The sequence below is a fragment of the Solanum lycopersicum genome, chromosome 8, assembly GCF_036512215.1.
Source record: "Solanum lycopersicum chromosome 8, SLM_r2.1".
NCBI lineage: Eukaryota > Viridiplantae > Streptophyta > Magnoliopsida > Solanales > Solanaceae > Solanum > Solanum lycopersicum.
In genome coordinates, this window is record NC_090807.1 from 64,273,798 (window position 1) to 64,292,899 (window position 19,102).

Sequence of the window (19,102 nt, forward strand, 5' to 3'; positions counted from 1 at the left end):
TTTTCTCAAAAAGGTTAGAATGTCATCTTATAATATAAATAATATAAATTTATTACACATAACCTAAATTTATTACACATAACCTAAAAAATAAAAGACCAAAAATTTTCTCAAAAAGGTTAGAATGTCATCTTATAATATAAATAATATCTATCATTACAACAACACAAATAAAATAATATAAATTTATTACACATAACCTAAATCGTTGTTTAACTACTTTTGATTATTTTTTTGGGGGAATTTAGATATTTAATATTATTTATAGAAAGAAACTAAAAAATTGCTGACATTTTGACTTTTCATAGATGGACCAAGGTTTCTTTATTCATCCAATTTATAAAACGTGTATCGACCGGTCAAATAAAGACTTATCAACAAGTAATCAAAGAATAATTGTTAAACCTTAGTGATTTTCTTTTAATTATATGCAAGTAATCGACCGATCAAATAAATAAAGAAATTAAATACTTTTTTTATAAATTTTTTTATATTTTATCTTCAATATTAAATTTTTATTTTTTAATATATCGATTACCAAGATTAGTATGATAAAATAATAATAATTATATTCTTAATAGTATAGCAAGTTAAAGTTTAACGAGTAAAAGTAAACTAATAATATTTATTTATTATTGGCTTGGTATACTTTTTAAAAAATTATCAATATAAAAATAATTTTTATTATATTATACTTTAAATACAATAATATACTTAACAATGAAATTAAATTATAAATTAATCACTTTAAAATAATTTATAATTTTATAGAAAGAACAAGTATTACTTTGACGGAGGAAATATGATCTAAAAGGACTTTAATTGGATTCTAATAAAAATACAAAAATTATGCGCATGGAAAATGACAAAGAAATTACATTTTTAAAAAACCGTCACAAGGAAAGAGAAGTTATAAATACACTACATTAATGGTAGTAATGATTAAATGAGTAGAATATTTTTATAACATTTTATAATTTTTAGCATTTGAAATGACGTAAGAGTCTGTTCGGATTGACTTTAAAAAAATAGCTTTTAAGTTTAAAATAAACAATTAAATTAAAATGATTTTTAAGTCACACCGTAAAAAAAGTAGAAGGAGACTTATTTTAAATTATTTTTTTACTTTATCAAAAACTTCATAACTTATTTTAAGTTATTTTTTATATTTGTCAAACACTTTTAGATTAAAAACTTACTTAAAGGAGGTTTGACCAACTTTTAAATCAATCCAAAAAGGAGATAATCATACATTTGATATGTAACGATAATTGTCTATCATATTAAAAATAACTATTCAACAATAATTGTTCAGTTTAGAAAATTAAGAAATAATTTATCTATTGTGTTTAATTTACTCTTATTATTAAATACTAATATTTATCATTTCACATATTTTTCAAAACATTTAATTAAATAAAGTCAAAAAATAAAAAATAAAAAATAAAATGTACAACGTCAATAGTAGATAATTATTATTGAACAGAGGAAGCATTACATAAACAATATAAAAATAACTCAATACAAGAGAGTATGAGCAATTACTATATATACAAAATTTAACATTGATTGAATCAGTTGGTGGATAGAAGACATCAGTCAGACCTGAAAGCACCGAATAGTATAAACATCAATTTTCAATCATACAATTGTACTATTAGTCTGACCTTAAGATGTACTCAACCAAACTTTGTTCTCTTTCTTGAATTGCCCCCATTGAGTTAGGATTTGTGCTTGCAAAACGTCAAATTGATAGAATTAGGTACCAATAGTTACAATAGTTCTGAACACTAGTCGTGTGAGTAGAATGATCTAACTGGACTAGTCAACCCAATCCATTTAGTGATTCTACAAGACCCTGAACAAGAAGAGAAAAGGTGCTTCCGAAAACACATGCACCACATATTGCATCAATGTCTTCTAGAGATTTCACCTAGAATTTCTATGACTGAAGAGTTAGTTCAAGTCTATTTATATTAGTTATGTCTATTTTAAAGTCTTATTTAACTCTTTCAATGTGTAGCCTTTCGACACTGTATGAAGCATCTCCTCTTGAAATTGGCTCTTTCAAAATTTCTAAATTCACTTTACAGATTGAACAAGTGTCATCAATCTAAAATACGATATTCATATTACATCTACCAAAATAACAATCCTTAACCTTCCTTCGTCTCAAAATAAATATCATCTTAATAAAATAAATTATCTTAAAATAAGTATCTTCATTGCAACGAAAGACAAAAATAAATATTATTTTTTCAATTATACTTTTATACTTTATCTTTATAATAATGTTATTTTTTAGAAGACATTTATTAAATAAAATTATTTAACTAAATTATATAATATATTTATTTTTGTTTCTTAATAAGATTGAATTTTGTTAATTTCTGTGAAATACAGAAAGCTAATGCAATCTGTGGGCTAATTATAAACCTTTTGATTTTTTTCTTCTTCTTATTGCCTTTCCATAATCTATCGGCTGACTTAATAGGCATCATGTCTTCATACGAATCCAAAACCAAGATATAACAAAGAATTACGTATTTTTAGATATAATATATAAATATGTATTTTAATTCAATTTTATTCAATTAAATTATAGACATTTATAAATAAATGTTTAAATTTATAGAGGCTGAATAAATAGACATATATATAATACTTACTAGATATTTTATGTGCATTATTTATATTATTTTACGTGTATTATATAATATAGTATAAATATATATATATATATATTTATTTAACTTTATATAAATTTACACATCAAGTTATACTTATTAAAAGCCGATTGATATAAATATTTATTAAGATCGAGTTAAAACGATATATTTATATACTTTTTTCGTTTTAAAAAAAAAGATTTAATTTTTTTAGTCTGTTTAAAAAGGAATGGTCTTTTTTATTTTTTGGTAATATCTTAATTTCAGTTTATTACATGACATGTTTAAAGCCACAAGTATGAAGAGTAATTTAGTATATTTGACATAACTTTAATTTAGGATTATAAAATCAAAAGTCTTCTTTAATTTTTAAAATTTTGCATCAAATCAAATTAAGTTACTTTTTTTTTTCTTTTTTAAAACGGAGGAAGTATTATATAGAAATTAATTTAGAACTCGTATCCTAGTAAACTTGTTGAATAAAAGTAAGTCCAAAAGAGCACCATGCAGGCAATCTCCACGTTGGCATCAAAAGTTTACAAGAGTAATTTTTTTGTTTTATCTTCTTTTTTTTTTTTGTGGGCGGGGTGGGGTGGGGTGGGGGTGGGGGGGAAATGGCCAGAGCCTAATGGAATTAGGTCAGAAGAAGAGGGTATTTCTAGTATTGGTGTGGATTAGATGAAATGGCGTTTGTATTTGAGTTTTGTATGATAAGAATATATCATTAAAACTTGTAGCTGAGTTATGTCGTGTTTGCTTGATTAATTATGTCGTATAGAGTAGAGTGTTAATTGATTAAGAGTTTTCTTGTTCAGAAGATGAAAATCATAATATGAGGATGTTAAAATAAATATGTGTATACAGTATATTAGAAAAAATAAAATTAGAATGACCATTCAAGATAAAATAGAAATGATCTTCATAGTAGACAAGATGCGGAAGCGAGGTTGGAATGATTTTGATATGTAAAGAGGATGCAAGAGGTGGGAGGTTGACAAGATCATATTATGTTGTTGTTGTTGCTGTTAATTTTTGTATTTTTTTATAAATTGCTTAGAAATGTTTTCCTTGTGTTGAAGGTCTATTAAAAACAACTTCTTTGCCTTTATGATATGAATAAGATTCGATACATTTTACCTTCTTCAAACTTTTTAAAAAATAACTTTTATATAATATTGTTGTTGAAATATAAATTAATTTCTTTATCAAAATATTGTTATTCGGACTTTGCTACACTTGAGTCTCGAAAGAGCTTCAGGATAATTCATACCAAGTAATTTGACGAATATTTTTCTTTAAGTTAATTTTTAAGGTAAAATCAACGATCAATCGAAGGCCGATGTGATAATAGATATGGTAATATAAAATCTATCTCTCCTCTCGATTTAATGTCGTGCACTATAGTCGAGTCAAGACACCTCTTATAAAATAATTTTTGCACACTTTAAGTTAGTTTTTCTTGTAAAATTTGATTATCAATAAAGAACATATATATATCAAATTCTAATTTGGATTATTTTTTTTGTTTAGTTTCTGATTTAGAAAAATAAAAATAAAAAAATCAAAATTATATATAAATCAGTTTTATCCGTTATTGTCTTTCATTATGTTTTAGTTTATATTTATATTTGGACATCTATAATTAATATACTTTTAAGTATTGTATTTTGCATTTTACTTGTGATTATTAGAAAATATATTTAAGAGATTTAATATTGTTACTTTGATTATTAGAAAGTATATATACACACACTTTGATTGTATTTTATTTATTGAGATAACTGAATAATCAAATCAAAAAGACAAAAACTAAACTAAATCATGTTCATTTTGATTCGAATTAAATTTTAATTTTTTTAAAACTGAAAAATTAAATGCACACCGTAATTGCAGATTCAATTTTTTCAATTCTCTTCTCTCAAGCCAGAAGACGTCCAAGGATAGCTATAGATTAATAATTGCCCAAAGAAACTCCAATTTTTTTAATTTTTTGTCCCGAAAAGAAACTCCAATTAAGTTGTGTGTTTACCAAAAATATATAATAATTTATCATAATTAAACAATAAACAATATAAAAAAATACTCAATACGTGTATGTTTATGGATGATAAACTCACCCAATAATAATTCACAATGTTTGAATCTCCCACATTAATTTCTTTTATAGAGTTAAATCTTTCTTACTCTTTAATTAATTAAATTAGATTCTTTTTCTTCTTTTTGATAAACGAGTGCAAGAAGCTCTTAGAGCAGTCAATTATGTGCTATATTTTTTATAGTTAATTTTTTTAAAAATATTTTATTCGTTTCAATTTATATAATATATGACGTCTTTTAAGTTTTAAATTTAGTTATATATATATTTTTTTAAAAGTGTTTATGGAATTTCTAATAATCAAAGTAACAATATTCTATCAAATTTTAAATTTATTTACTTAATTTTATAAAGAAAAATAATACTCTGCAAGATAAATATAAAATTCAAACTTCTACTCTTATGGGAGACTCACATAATTATTATTGTGTTATACGATTATTTGATTATGTGTTCACACATCTATACTTAATAAAAAGATTTAAAATATTAGCTCTACTCCGTATGATTTCACGAGGGGCGTATGTCACGTGAACTCAATGACCTCTCTCGTGCATACACCTCTGTATCTTTTACATATCGTGAACTATTAATTATCAATTATTTATTTTTTACATAGCTTTCAAATACGTAAATTTTATTTCAAAAGACTTCAGATACGAATTTAGGATCAAAATTAGATAATTGCTTAATTCTTAAAATTCAAATTATATCACAAAAATTGAGACAAAGAAAATAATATGTTTTCATATTTAGTAATATTTTAACTTCGAATATTTCATTTAACTCTTTATAAACCAATTTGTAACTATACATTTTTATCTTAAATAACAAATTTTTAAAATATTCTCTTTTTCAAAAATAATTTATTATATTTTATCTTTTTATCATTCAAACACTATCACGTAAATTGAGTCACGAAATAAACAGTTTAACCACCCACCCTATGGTTACATAATGCACATTTTATACGTATATACTCTATCCCATCCCTTTTACATCACATATATAATCCCTTTTAACTTGCTTCTTCATTCCGTTTCACAGTGCCCACAATAACAAGGCAACCATTTCTCCTACAAAAAACCTCTCTTGTTTACCACCGGCGCCGTCGTCGTCGTTTCTCTTCTCCAGAGACCCCATAATTCTTCAATACACAGTACCGTTTCTTCTTGTTTTCGTCATATATTTGAGCCAAAAGGGTGTTTTTACCAGTCCTCTGTTTTGTAATGGCAACAGCACCGGTCAAGTCTCAGCCTCTGCACTATTTCTCTCTACCCCAATTGAAGTGGGGTAACAAAAGTAACACAAATGCTAACCACCGTTTCCGCCGCCGTGATTCTCCGCCGTCTAATGGAGATAACCCAACCCAAACCGCCGACGTGGACGGTGGGTCTGACTCTGAGAAGGTTCAACCCCGATCGGAGGCAGAGGCAGACCCTAATGGGGTTTCGTCTTTACAAGGAAGAGAGGAGCATGAAGAAAAGGTTAAAGAAGAAGAAGAAGAAGAAGTGGGTTGTGAAGAAGGGGAGGTGAAGTTATGGAATCTAAGGCCAAGAAGGGGTGTTACGAAGGTTGAGACGACGTCGTTGAAGAACGTTGAAATGCGAGTTGAAAGCAGTAATCATATGCAGAGGTCGCAGAGGTTGAAAGATAACGCGGATGGAAATGGAGTCGGGTCGGGTAAAAAGGGGAAGAAGAAACTATGGATCTCACTGTCAAGGGAAGAGATTGAAGAAGATGTGTATTCTATGACCGGGTCAAGACCCGCTAGAAGACCCAAAAAACGATCCAAGACAATTCAGAAACAGCTCGATGTATGTAATAAAACTTCAGCATCTTTATGTTTGTTTTATGCTTTCTCTGTTTGTTCTTATATTCTGCTTAATATGTTTACAGAATGTTTTCCCTGGGTTGTATTTAGTAGGCGTCACTGCTGATTCATTCAGAGTTAATGATACTACGGTATAAGCTCGATTCGCGTTGTGTGTTCATGTTTTATATGATGTTAATCTGCTTTATATGAGTTAAAGATAGGATTAAAAATCATATATTTGTTGCAGAAGTAGATATGATATAGCTGGTGTATCCAAATTTTCGCTACTGTGGAGAAGGTGTGTTATATATGGTTCTATAACTCCATGTTGATCTTTAATTGTTTCGTAATTTTTGGAATTGAGTGTTTTAGAATTATTGATGGTTTTGCAGATTTTGCAAGGATTGAGGAACACAAATGGGGGAAAGCTTAGAGCTTTGAGGACGGCTGCATTCATGCCTCGACTGTAGGAGGTATAATGTATTGAATTACATAAAAGGAATAGGATAGTATCTTGGAATTATATCTAGTTTTGTTTTAATTAGTAGCATATACATATATTTTGGAAAGAGTTTGGTTGCAATGGTAACCTAATATATGTAAAGAATGGAACTTGAGATTTGGATGAATAGATTTTGTTATTTTCGCAAACTGGTTGCAGTTCCATGAATGTCAATGGTGGTGAACATGACAAAGGTTGAACTATTTATGTGTTTTCTGTACATGTTACTTGATTTCTATGAGTCATGATAAGACTTGAGGATACCTTCTTGAGTCGGTAACTATCTTATGCTTGGTAAATTTTTCACCTTTGGATACAGCACAAGAAGGGCAGGTATATAATCTTTTGTCGAAAAGATAACATGTTCATGTTGCCTTGTGACGTCTCTTGCCCTCAAAAGAATGTATATCCATACTGTTTTTGCTCTTGTTATAAAGTTCTTTGGCAATCGTATGATGCAACTATACAGAAGTCATAGAAATCAAGAAGTTAAATATATTTGTTTATAGATTGTCGAGTGCAGTATTTGGTCAAGTGATTTCTAGATGTTCTCGAAAGGGAGTTAAATTTAGCCATATATATTTTCAGTCTTAATGCATCTGACAATATATGGTGGGGTGTATTAAACTTTACTTTCGGACTGTCTTACACTTGACGATGAAGTGCAGAAAATGTGCGTTAGAGTCTCTGGTTGATCTATGGTTTTAAGCACTTCTTCATCCTTGATTTCTGTGTTTCGTTTGCTCCATCTCCCTTTTAGTTATTGAAATTAAGTACATCATGCTTATGTGACTTGGAAAGAATTGAATTTCTTTTTCCCAACTCGGTGTATATTGATTTATCGGATAACATATTGTCGGTCACACTTGAATAAAAGCTTGCATGTATGTTCTCTAGCATACCAATATTGTTCATAGAACATATTGGATTCTGTTAGAACAGAGGCAAGACCAGGAAAGGAATACAAAGAACGTCTATGTATGTGCGTAGGTCCTTGCTCACATTTCCGTTTACTATCGTTGTATTTCACCAGACTATCATTGCATTTCAAGGGAGCTTCAAAAAAAACTTAATTGAGGACTGAGTTATCGAAGCAAGTTGAGTCTGCTGGATGCACATACTATATCAGCATTCTTTTTGCCCTCAATTTGGCAGTTCATTGTTGGTTATAGAGGGACAGAAATGGTAGTTTTGAACCTCTTGGAAAACATAGAAAGTTTATGCCACTTTCATTTAATCTTTGGTAAGAGACCTTTTCATTGAAGATATATCTTGACTTACTTTGGGGACCTTTAGTTGTACTCTTAACGACAACATATCCAGTGTAACCCTCCCATAAGTGGGGTCTCGGAAAGGTTAGGATGTACGCAGTGTATATTGATATTTCTTTTTCTTTTTCAATATATACTACTATACTAGTAATAACGATTAACAAAAAACGAATTAAAAAAAATAGTAATAACGATTAACATCGGATTAACAGAATACACTTGATCAAAAGAAAATTTCATCTCATTTTAAAAAACAAAATATTTTCATTGACTTCTTCTGTATAACAATAATATTTTAGGCTCCATTGACCAAGTTTGATAGTAATAAGTCATCGGTGGCTAATCTCCCTTTGAGTAACCTTAGCTTTAAGAAAAAATTAATCTAACTATTTTGAAATCAGTTATTTTGGGGTTGTTATTCGATAAAAATAACACTACAATCTTAACTAATCGCAATAGAAGTTATTAAATCTTAACTAATCGCAATATAAGTTATATGGTAATTTTATAAATAAATTCATTCTAAAGTTGATTTCAAGATTAGTTGATCAAGTGTGTCAACGAAGTTCATCAATTTTTGCGCTAGAGTTTTAGATCTATTATTTCTATGAAATTTCCCAAGTGACTTGTCATTTTGGTTAAATTAAAAAAAACGTGTCCCCTTATACATTTTATTTAGGAGAAGTGATTTTTTCAACTCTAAACTCTATAAAGCTTTGTTTAAATAAATTTTCTCATATTGTCATATCTCAGTTTTAAAAAGTTGCATTAAATTAACAATTAACATACAACTTGTCACTATAAAGTAGTATTTACAAAAGAGGTTTTAAATTTTTTAAAGTTTATTATAATTAGTTACTTCTTAAAATTGACTAATAAATTAGGTTGAGATTCTAACACATAAGTAGAGATAATTACACGAGTAAATTTTTTTATACAATATAATTTTAAAGATGTGTTCTATTTTTATAAATTGTTTATAGTTATTTTGATTATTTTAAATCATGCAATTTTTTTTGTTTTAAATCATGCATTACTAGTATTCGTATTTCATTTTATCTTACAAAATACTGTATAATAAATTGACAAACAACGTATTAAGATATTCTCCCATATCAATAAGACAAATAATAACTAAATAACGAATAAACGATATTAAAATTTACGCAAACATTGAAAAACTAGCCATATATAATGCTAATTTTATTTAACATGAATAAAACATGAAAAATGCTAATATTCTGGATAATTGAATACACAAAATATTAGGTGTTCACAAATAAAATATGATGTGTTTTTTGGGAGAATTATTTTTCACCCCTTTTTAAGTTTTGAATAATTTTTTATGCCAAGATTGTCATTACCTCATGGAGCCGAAAAATTGTGAAAAAAAAGATTAAAATTAAAAAAGAAGTAAAAACAGGAAGCGGAAGGAGGAAAAAAAAAACAAACGAAGTCACACTTGAAAAGTGTTTCAAAAACCCTCCCTCTCTACTCTTCTCCTCCTCCCGTCACCGGCAACAACGGCGGCGTTGCGCTGAAACTCTGTTAGTTACGCTTCGAAATCTCACTTGTGTACAACGGCCATTAGGTTTGGGCTAAAGAAATTTCTCAACTAATGGAGAGAAGGAGATTCGACGAATCCTCACTACTTCATCACTCTGTTACCGGCGGTTCCGGTCTCCGGTATTCTCCTCCACCTTGCCCTCCGAACTACACTTGTCGCCGTGTACAGGTACAGTATTCACACACCTCATTTTCATTTACAGCTCTCACCTTTAGTTTCACTAGTTAAGCTAAATCTATGTTCTGATTGCTTCGTTTTTTCTGCTTATATAGCTTAATTTAGATTGTTTTCATTCTTTTTGTGTTGAAATGTGCTATAGTAATAGATGTGGTTGGGAAGTGTGGACTTCCCTGTTACACTGGATTTTGTTTGATTTAGAGAACTTCTGGTTTAGAGGAATCTAGTTTATGTTTTGTAAGGCTAATTGTTGCGTACTGTGATGACATGAATCCAATTAGAATTAAATGGATATAGATGATTCCTGTCGCTGACCCTAACTAGTTTGAGATTAAGATGTTCCTAATGTTTTTGCTGTATGTATAGTTAAAATTAGGAATACTGAGGTAAGGAGAATTTTTTTTTTTTTGGGGGGGGGAGGGACTTAAAGGAGTTCTAATTATCATCTTCTATCTTCTGTGATTTGATTATCACACTATTTCGTTGTAGTTTTTGTTCCTTTTTATTTCAGTGTGTTTTGTCATATGCTTGTTTTGGACTTCCGAGGCAGGGTAAGGACAAGCTCTGCGTACACTCCCCAGACCCAAACTTGTGAGATGACACTGTTTTTTTTGTTTGTTGTTAAAGAGTTCAAAGTTTCTACCAGGGAGCGAGGATTTAGAAAGAAAGGGGGCTGTGGGCAATAATAAGTGTCTTGAAGCTACCTTGAATAGTATTCTCAATATTCATTTTGACTCTATTTTGCAATGTTACTCCTTTGCAAGCTTTGTCTAGGTAGTGTGGGGTCAGTTAGCCAACTAGGTCTATTGCAGTTGTGCGTTCTAGTCGCATAAGGAGGATTTTCTGGTTAGATGTTCTTGTTGGAACCCTGATTGTGTATGGTATGTATGCTGAAACAGGGCAAATGGAGATACGGCTTTAAAAAATAAAACTGGAGATTTATTACTGAAAAGCTTTTCTCATTAATATTTCGTTTGACATAGGGGGTTTCTGCTAAAGAGCCAATTATCACATTGAGTATAGCTTATATTCATGGAGCTCTTCTCTCTTATACATCATTGCCTCTCTATTTTCCTTTAGGCTTTGTTTGGGAATACTTACTGTGATCGTTTATTTTGTACCCAACCATTTGATAAAAAACTGCCTTTCGTTAAGCATCTTTGTGGTTATCTGCATGTAAAATTACATGCATAAGGTTGCCGTCGGGAAATCTGTAACTATTCCAAAAAGTCCAAATTTCTCATCTTTTAAGCTTCTTTATATCAGCTGTGAGCAACACTTGCATTTACTAACAAGAATAAGATGATTCATTTGTTGAGAATATATGTTAGTTATTCAATTTAATTTACCAGTTTCAAATAAAAAAATAAATTAGTTTTTGAGTTTCTCTTAAGACATGGATTCAGGAACAAGTGAGAACTAAGCAAGCTACCACTGCTGGTTTTCTTTCCCTTTGTGTGTTTTGTATGAAGGGAAATGTTCTTTTTTTGGAAAATAAGTCATTTAGAAAATAAATGGCTTTCTCACTTATTTTCAGTGTTTGGTTGGTTAGTGGATTTTTTTTCTAAAATGGATAGTGCTTAACGTTTCATTTTAGTATTACAGATTGGTAATAATGTCTAACTGCTATTCGGAGCTAGGATATGGGGTAATAATTGTGGTAGTTATAAAGGAAAATGAATTCCGCTCATTAGTGAGAGGAGTCTCCCCTCTCTGATGGAAAATGTTTTCCTCGGAAAAATATATTCGTTTAGCCAAAATTGAAAGTATTTTCGGTCACACCAAGCACACGTCCTTGAGTTTTTTTCTTTCTGCTGAAAGGGAAGTGCACTGTGCTGTGTTCAATATACCAGCTGCTTTAATGGTACAAAAAGTGGTTCCTTACTATATGACTTTGGGTCGATCTTTGTGTTGAGTAAATTTGACGAATATCTTTTGGTGGTGGTCTAGTAGTATCCTGACGATCAGCAACTTACCAAGGAAGTCCATTCCCCCCCTCCCCTCCCCTACTAGCACCATTTGCTCCATTAGTAGTTTTGCTATGATCAGGGCTTACAGCTGCCTAGTGCCTTCCTTTTGCTAATATTATGTTAAGTGATGGACAGTCTTTCCAGTTTTATGGAATTACTCATAGCTGAATCTCATTACAGGGAGCATTGAAGCATTTAGCATCAATTGATCCACTGGAATTATGCGATGAGGCCAAAGTAGAGCACTGCCGAGCAACTAGAGATCTAAGAAGTTGTGGACGACATGTACAGAGTGTGTTGAATTCATGTGGTCATGCCTCTTTATGCGAGGAATGCAGTCAGAGATGTGAAGTTTGCCCCATATGTAGGATCTCTTTGCCAAAAGATGCTAATAGACTTCGACTGCGCCTATACTATGAGTGCATTGAGGCAGGTCTCATCTCCAAGAGGTGTGATGACAGATTACAAGAGAAAGAGGACAGTGATAAGCAACTGGTTGCTGATATCCAGCGTCTGTATGCTTTGTTTGATGTGGCACTGGAAAACAGTCTGGTTTCTCTAATATGCCACTGTATCCTTTTCATACTAAGACCTGTGGGGGACTAACATCCTCCGAGTTGCGGATATTTTTCTTGCAAAGAAATGAGTGCAAAAGCTTTTGAATCATTTTTCTTTGTTGTTCTGTTAATTTCTTGCGAAAGGAAGGATTACTGATGCATAGTCAGAAGATAACCATAAAAGGAATAAATAGGTGGTTGGTTGTGTGGTTCTTTTCTTTCTTAAGAAAGTAGAGCCTCTTAACTTCTTAGTAGCTGGTTATATGATTTATTATGTTGTCTTAACAGCAGCAAACAGATGTGACAGATGTTTGTATGGATGAAAGTGCTGTGTCAAGTGATCCCATCATTGCCTTCTTGCTTGATGAAGTGGTGGTCAAAGATTGGTGCAAGAGGACGTTCAACAATATTCTGACCGAGATTCAAGTGATGTGTATCCTAATTATTTTACTTAAACTGTATTTGTAATTCCTTATCAAAGGGAAATAATGATTGGTTAATGTTCCCTTGATTTGATTATAGATAATCTAACCATGACTGCACTGAAAGAGAACTTGACTTTGTTTCTCAAGTTCTCTGTGAAGTTAGGTGGTATCTCTAACGTTATTGATGTCTTGGAATCATCATTTAAAGGTTCTCTTTCTGCAAAGCTTCATGATTTGCACCACCTTCAAGAGAGCATCTTAAAGACAAAACAGGTAAGCTTTCCTGAGATTCTTGTCAAGTGGACCCAAGCTACCGTTTCCTCATTTCTTATTTTTTACGTGTTTTATTTATTGGTTGCTTTTTCTAAGAGACACGTATGTACAAAAACAACATACCCAATGTAGTCCCACAAGCGGGGAAGAAACTCATATGTATCAACACAAAATGAAATTGAGTAGATTTACTATTTCTCTGTGCTACTTGCATTAACTAGAGATCCTGGTTGGTGTGAGGAGCTAGTGATTATCACCACATGCATGTCGATTGAAAAACTTTGGTTCCAACAGGTGTTTTCTAAATTTGTGTCAAAAGAGCGTTTTTTTGTAACTTGCTGATTTGTTTTTTAGTGTTGTATCTTGCTGGTAAGACAACTTCTTGATAGCATTTTATGAGATTTGAAGTACTGTGCCAATCTGCAGCACATGGAGATAATGATTTGGTGTATAAGACATGAGTTCTTGGAGAAGGTGAAGTCCAGGCATAAAAATTATGCATCGTGGCGAGCTTTGGGTCGTGAAAGGAAATCTGCTGCAATTAAACGGGCATGGCCCGATATAGTAAATCATTCTGATGAATACAATGCTTCAACACTCTTTATTGAAGATGCTCTATCGAATATTGAAGCAGCCGAACAGGGAGACTTGGATGATCATGAAGAAGAGTTAACACTTGCCTATTTACAGAAAGATGAGGGCTCTTTATACTCACGGTCAAAAATAGAGGGAATGGCTGGATGCTATCCATTTGAAAGTTTGCGGGCTGCTGCTGACATTCTCTTTTTACGTGGAAGTTCAGACTTGGTAGTTGCAAAACAAGCAATTGTATCCTTTTGTAATAGAATACCTAGTTTATTGTTTTTTTTGGGATAAGTAGCTGATTTTAGTGTTTTTTCATGAGAATGTTCCCTTTTCTTTTCCTTCATCCTTCAAAGTTCTTGTATTTTATGTTTGACCGGCAATGGACAGTACCTGATGATGAGTGGAGACACATCATCGATGATTTTGCTGCCACTTTTGGTGTGACCAGGCACTCGCTATTGGAGTCCTTTACATTTTTCCTCTTAGATGATGAAGGTGTTGCGGCTCTGAAGGTAAGGATGGATATGCCGTTTCAATTATAGCTGTTGAAAGCGTTGTGTTGTAGTATGAGTCATCTTATCATAATCTCATATCTGTTATTTTTAATTTAATCTCAGATATGCTCTCTAATGAGTTGTAACATGTGCCAGAGTTTATGTGATGAAACTAATTCTGCTTTATAGTTTTTCCCTGGGGATCCTATGAATTGTTTTAACTTTTGTCATTTCCACAACATGAATAGACTTGGTCATTGTATCTTCACTTTGTCCTTTTTAAAATAAAGAAATCATCATTGTGAGCCTTCTTCAGCAATGATATGGTCTTTGGACTGGTGTGTATGCTGATAATCAGTTACTGGTAACCCCAGGAAGCCTGTCAACTTCTCCCAGAAATATCAAGCCCAACAATCCACCCGAAGGTTGCTCAGGTTCTGTTGGAGCGGGGAAACCCTGATGCAGCTCTCATGGTTCTGAGGTGGTCTGGACAAGATGGCACACAGCTAATTTCACTTCGTGAGGCTGTAACTGCTGTCCGTGTGCGGGTAGAATGTGGACTTTTGACTGAAGCATTCACGTATCAGAGGCTTATCTGTGCTAAGATCAAGGAAAAAAAGTTGAGGGATGAACAGTTTCAGAGTGCTTCTGCTGAAGTAGAGGACCAATGCAGGTCGTGGGGTCTCTGGTTGGAGACCCTTGTCACTGAAATTTGTTGTCTGTGCATTAGAAGGAACTTAGTTGACCGCATGATAGAACTGCCATGGACTGCTGATGAGGAGAAGCACATTCATAAATGTCTGCTGGATTTTGCTGCCGAGGATCCTTCAACGCCCATAGGAAGTCTTCTTGTAGTTTTCTACTTGCAGGTACTTCCTTCTACATCCAGGTTTCATGTTCTTCTATTCTGCAATTTTCTCAGACTTGCTGTTGCACTCAGAAAACTTGTTTATGTTGGCAGCTTATTCACCCACTTACATTCTCACTTTCATTTGAACTCATTTACTAGTTATTACCTATTAATGATAAGAATAAGAAATAAGTGTCGTTGAATAGTCCTTTTGGCATTAGCCACCAGTGACGAGACTTTTGTCATATTGCACTTGATTTTTCACTGGCAACCTACCGGCAGTTACTGGACTATTGACTTTGAATTTTGTTTCCCTCTGAAAGTTTTTTTTTTTTTTGACTCTGCAAAACCTGGGTAAGAGCCATTGAAGTTGGTAGCCATAACCAGATACCTCTGGTAACAGGAAGAGGTTGAAAGGAATGTTGTTCATCCCTGTCAGAAGAGATTCCAAATATATCTTCTTTCTTTGAACACCCTGTGCATTCTGAAAGATATTTGTTGAAGACTATGAATTTGCAAGGAAACATTGATAGGTAGGTAGGTTAATAAATTCATCAGATTCCATCCAGATGAGTGACATTTGAGAAACATTGTGAAATAGATAAAATTGGATTAGTCAACTTTTATCCCAGGTCTATTTGCACTTACCTAGTTATGACTTATTTAGGACAATCAATGATGGACATGTGGATGATATTTAAGAGTACAGATATAAAAGAGGGAATTAACATATGTCAGGACTCAGGGCATCCTGACAGCTATAACTAACTTCTGGGAATAAATATTATCTAATTTTCTTGGACTCTGGTACAGGGGTCTGATACCGTGATACGGGTGTGGATCTGGAAGTCGGATCCTTCATCATCTGAATTTTTAGACTTTGGGGTATGGATACAGGTACAGGGACTAAACCGAGCCATTTTGGCAGTGATAAACATGTTTAATATAGAAGTTTCAAAAGAAATAAACATGTTTATTATAGACCTAAGTCCTTGACTTTACACATTATGTCCTTGCTGGAAATGATTTCATGATTACTTTTGGTACCCTGTAATCTATCCATCTCGATAGGGATTTCATATAGTTGCCTAACAATTGTACTACTGATGTCTTTTTGTAAAGCGTCATAGATATGTTGAAGCATACCAAGTTGATCAGAAGCTTCAGAGCATGGAGGAGAACTTCATTTCTCAAAATTCTGTCAGTGAAGAAGTCTTAGCGAGGGTCAGATCAATAAATCATTGGAGGACTTGTTTGGTTGTGAGTGAACTTCAACATTTTGATTGGTTGTTTTCCATATGCATATAAAGGATTTGGATATTTACTTGTGTCATGTTTTGGTGTTCAAATCGTAAATTGGTAGAGTTGATAGTATTATTTTTGTTCTTATGAATCATGGTCCTCTTTTCTTTTCTTATTTTTAAAATCCAGATCATACTCTGGTTTGTTGCACACCGCTGCCTAAATGAAATCTCATGTTTTCATTCGAATAGATTATATGGACTGCTATTCATAAATTGATTTCTTTCTTATGTCATAAATTTTAATTGTTCCACTACTGATTGTATCTCATTGGATGCTTGGACCAGTATGTTATCTAGTTTGGCTGAGCATGAAATCTTGGGAAACCTTGAATATTTCATTATCTGTTGAAGTTATTTGTAGATGCCTATTTCAAAAAGTCGAATTGTGTGATAACTGAGGTTTCAGATAGGCAGCTTCATATCAAAGGTTGAAATGGTTGTGGAGTGCTTCACAATCCTCTACCCTGCTTTCCAGACAAACTATTAAGAGTTAATATACGTAGAAGTATCACAATAGTAGTTGAAGCTACAGTACTGATTAAGAAGATAGGGATTAACTAGTTGAATTGTGACGCAGAGCTGTGTAGGTCACTGATCATGAGGTCCTTTTCTACTTAATGTCATTTTATAGATTCAATGGTGATAAGTAGCGGACTTCTCATTTTGCTTTCTTGTTATCTCTTGGATCATTTTTCAGCTTTTCTTTGACTGGGTTACTTGGTTAAATGGCAGTTGTTATTTATTACAACTACTTATTTTGATGGTGTTGCAATGTACGTTTGTAGTGTTCTAAAAAAAGTTTAATTGTTTTAGGACAAGGGAGTAGAGTTGTTACCAGATATCTTACAACAGCAAATAAGGACAGGGAAGTTGCCTGAACTGGTTGTTACTTGCAATGACACAGTCAACATCTCTGAGAGGTCCAATGCTGTAGCCCAAGAACCTATCATGACCAGTTTATTGGTTAATCCTCCCACCGTTTCTGGCCTCATTCAGCGAGTTGATGTTGTTAAACCTTCTGTTCTTGACGCTCCATCTGTACTTGGGGGATCATTAAATCTGTCGAGCTTTAAAGTTGGGCATTATAGTTCTCCCAGCTCCCCAGCTTTTTTTAATGATGCTGGAGTGTTGAAACCTGAAAGTATCCTTGGGAAAAAATTGAAATTTGATGAGATTTTGACTCCTGCAAGTCGTCGTGTTAATCCTCCTGCTCCTGTAATGAAGATCAGCAGGAATTCGTCAGTGGAACCTTCTATTAGTCGACTTCGCAATTCTCAAACATATAGAGTTTCGCCTGAGAAGTCTCAGAATGGGTTTCCAAAGGAATCTTATATTTTTGACCAGACTGCCGGCAACAATGTCAATTCTCTTAGTAGCAACAGAGGCATATTAAAACATTCAGTTGAAGATTCATACATGAGTTATCCTGGTAAACGTCAACTGTCAGATGCTGCTGATAGATCACGGATGTTACCATTAAATGATTCAATGGATGTAAGCTGGAGGTAAACCTTATTTTTCAAATCTCTTATGTTTTAGGCGGCAGATTTAATTGTCATACGTTTAGTTGCCATCTGAACTTTGATCTAATTTTGTTTTATTACCCTGATGATCACTTAAAAAGCCATGAAGAAAAGGATCCTTCCACCGTGCATCTAGAAACTAATGGTGGACCAAGGTGGAGGTCTGATGATACCAGTGAAGACGAGGAAATCCCCTCACCAGCTGTATTCACTGGAGTTGTTTCTCCTGCACACACTTCAAGGGGAGTGAGAAGAAGCAGGAGGCTTGCCAGGAGATGATACCCCTTGCTGTTATAGAATCTGAAAATGTGACAAAACATGTATCCCTTTTGCTGGATGTGGCTTTTTGTTGACAGACCAGAGTTGGGAGGCATTGAAGTTTTCTTTTTTATAACATTTGCTGCTTGGATTTCTTGGAAATAGTAAAACTCAGGTTGAAACTGATATTTGACGCTCCACACCACGATCTTTCCTCTTCCAACTCTTGCACTGGTTTTCACTTGGATGCAGCACATAGTTTCAAAGAGCAGCTGATGTCGCGATTTAAAAATTTTTGTATGTGAGATGAGCGATTTGAACCTTGGTTGTAAAAATATTTATCGTAACCTTTTCAAGTCGTTCCCATATTTGCCAAAACTTTTCTTTGAAAAGCATGTAGATAGATGCGTAAAGAGACCCTGATATTTTTGTTTCCGGTTTCATTTTCAAGCAGGTAAGGTTTTTGAATAATTCATTCTGAATCTCAAAAGTTGTAGTCTAACATCATTTAGTTCTTTTTTATTGGAGATGTTTACTGTCTGGGTGAACTTACAAGAACTGAAACGTGTTTTCTTTTGGAAAATAAGTTTCACAAACGATATTTTTCATTTATTATCGTTGTGTAGTTAGTCAAGCAATTGAGCTACTAAGATTGAGTATGTAATTATCCTCTTTCCGTTAAAAAAAAAACAGATTAGATCAACTGGAATTCTTCATTTCAATGACAAGGTCAAATACATATATATGATATGAAAATCATCAATTT

General features: G+C 32.6%; 2 protein-coding genes across 3 annotated transcripts; both read left to right on the forward strand.

Moving 5' to 3' along the window:
* Positions 1–5,747: 5,747 nt before the first annotated feature.
* On the forward strand, positions 5,748–7,231 carry LOC101263341 (uncharacterized). Of its 2 annotated transcripts, none has more exons than XM_004245741.5 (4): positions 5,748–6,581; positions 6,664–6,729; positions 6,828–6,878; positions 6,973–7,231. In XM_004245741.5, exons 1-3 carry the CDS (start codon positions 5,994–5,996, stop codon positions 6,831–6,833), a joined length of 660 nt encoding a protein of 219 aa, XP_004245789.1. In that variant the 5' UTR covers positions 5,748–5,993; the 3' UTR covers positions 6,834–6,878; positions 6,973–7,231. The 2 variants fall into 2 exon arrangements, with proteins under 2 accessions (XP_004245789.1, XP_019070584.1); XM_019215039.3 differs by having other exon boundaries at positions 5,775–6,581; positions 6,834–6,878.
* Positions 7,232–9,738: 2,507 nt separating this feature from the next.
* Positions 9,739–18,807, forward strand: LOC100736471 (ubiquitin-protein ligase-like protein). The gene is made up of 10 exons (XM_010327199.4): positions 9,739–10,088; positions 12,248–12,638; positions 12,923–13,057; positions 13,147–13,322; positions 13,749–14,150; positions 14,261–14,419; positions 14,776–15,270; positions 16,374–16,511; positions 17,369–18,060; positions 18,180–18,807. The coding sequence occupies exons 1-10, from the start codon at positions 9,972–9,974 to the stop codon at positions 18,355–18,357; spliced, it is 2,883 nt and encodes a 960-aa protein (XP_010325501.1). The 5' UTR covers positions 9,739–9,971; the 3' UTR covers positions 18,358–18,807.
* The last annotated feature ends 295 nt before the right edge of the window (positions 18,808–19,102 follow it).

Coding starts and splice junctions, on each gene's coding strand:
- LOC101263341 (XM_004245741.5), top strand. CDS start 5,994: ATGGCAACAGCACCGGTCAAGTCTCAGCCTCTGCACTATTTCTCTCTA. Junction 6,582..6,663: donor CAATTCAGAAACAGCTCGAT/GTATGTAATAAA, acceptor ATATGTTTACAG/AATGTTTTCCCTGGGTTGTA.
- LOC100736471 (XM_010327199.4), top strand. CDS start 9,972: ATGGAGAGAAGGAGATTCGACGAATCCTCACTACTTCATCACTCTGTT. Junction 12,639..12,922: donor GGTTTCTCTAATATGCCACT/GTATCCTTTTCA, acceptor AGCAGCAAACAG/ATGTGACAGATGTTTGTATG. Junction 14,151..14,260: donor TAGTTGCAAAACAAGCAATT/GTATCCTTTTGT, acceptor CATCCTTCAAAG/TTCTTGTATTTTATGTTTGA.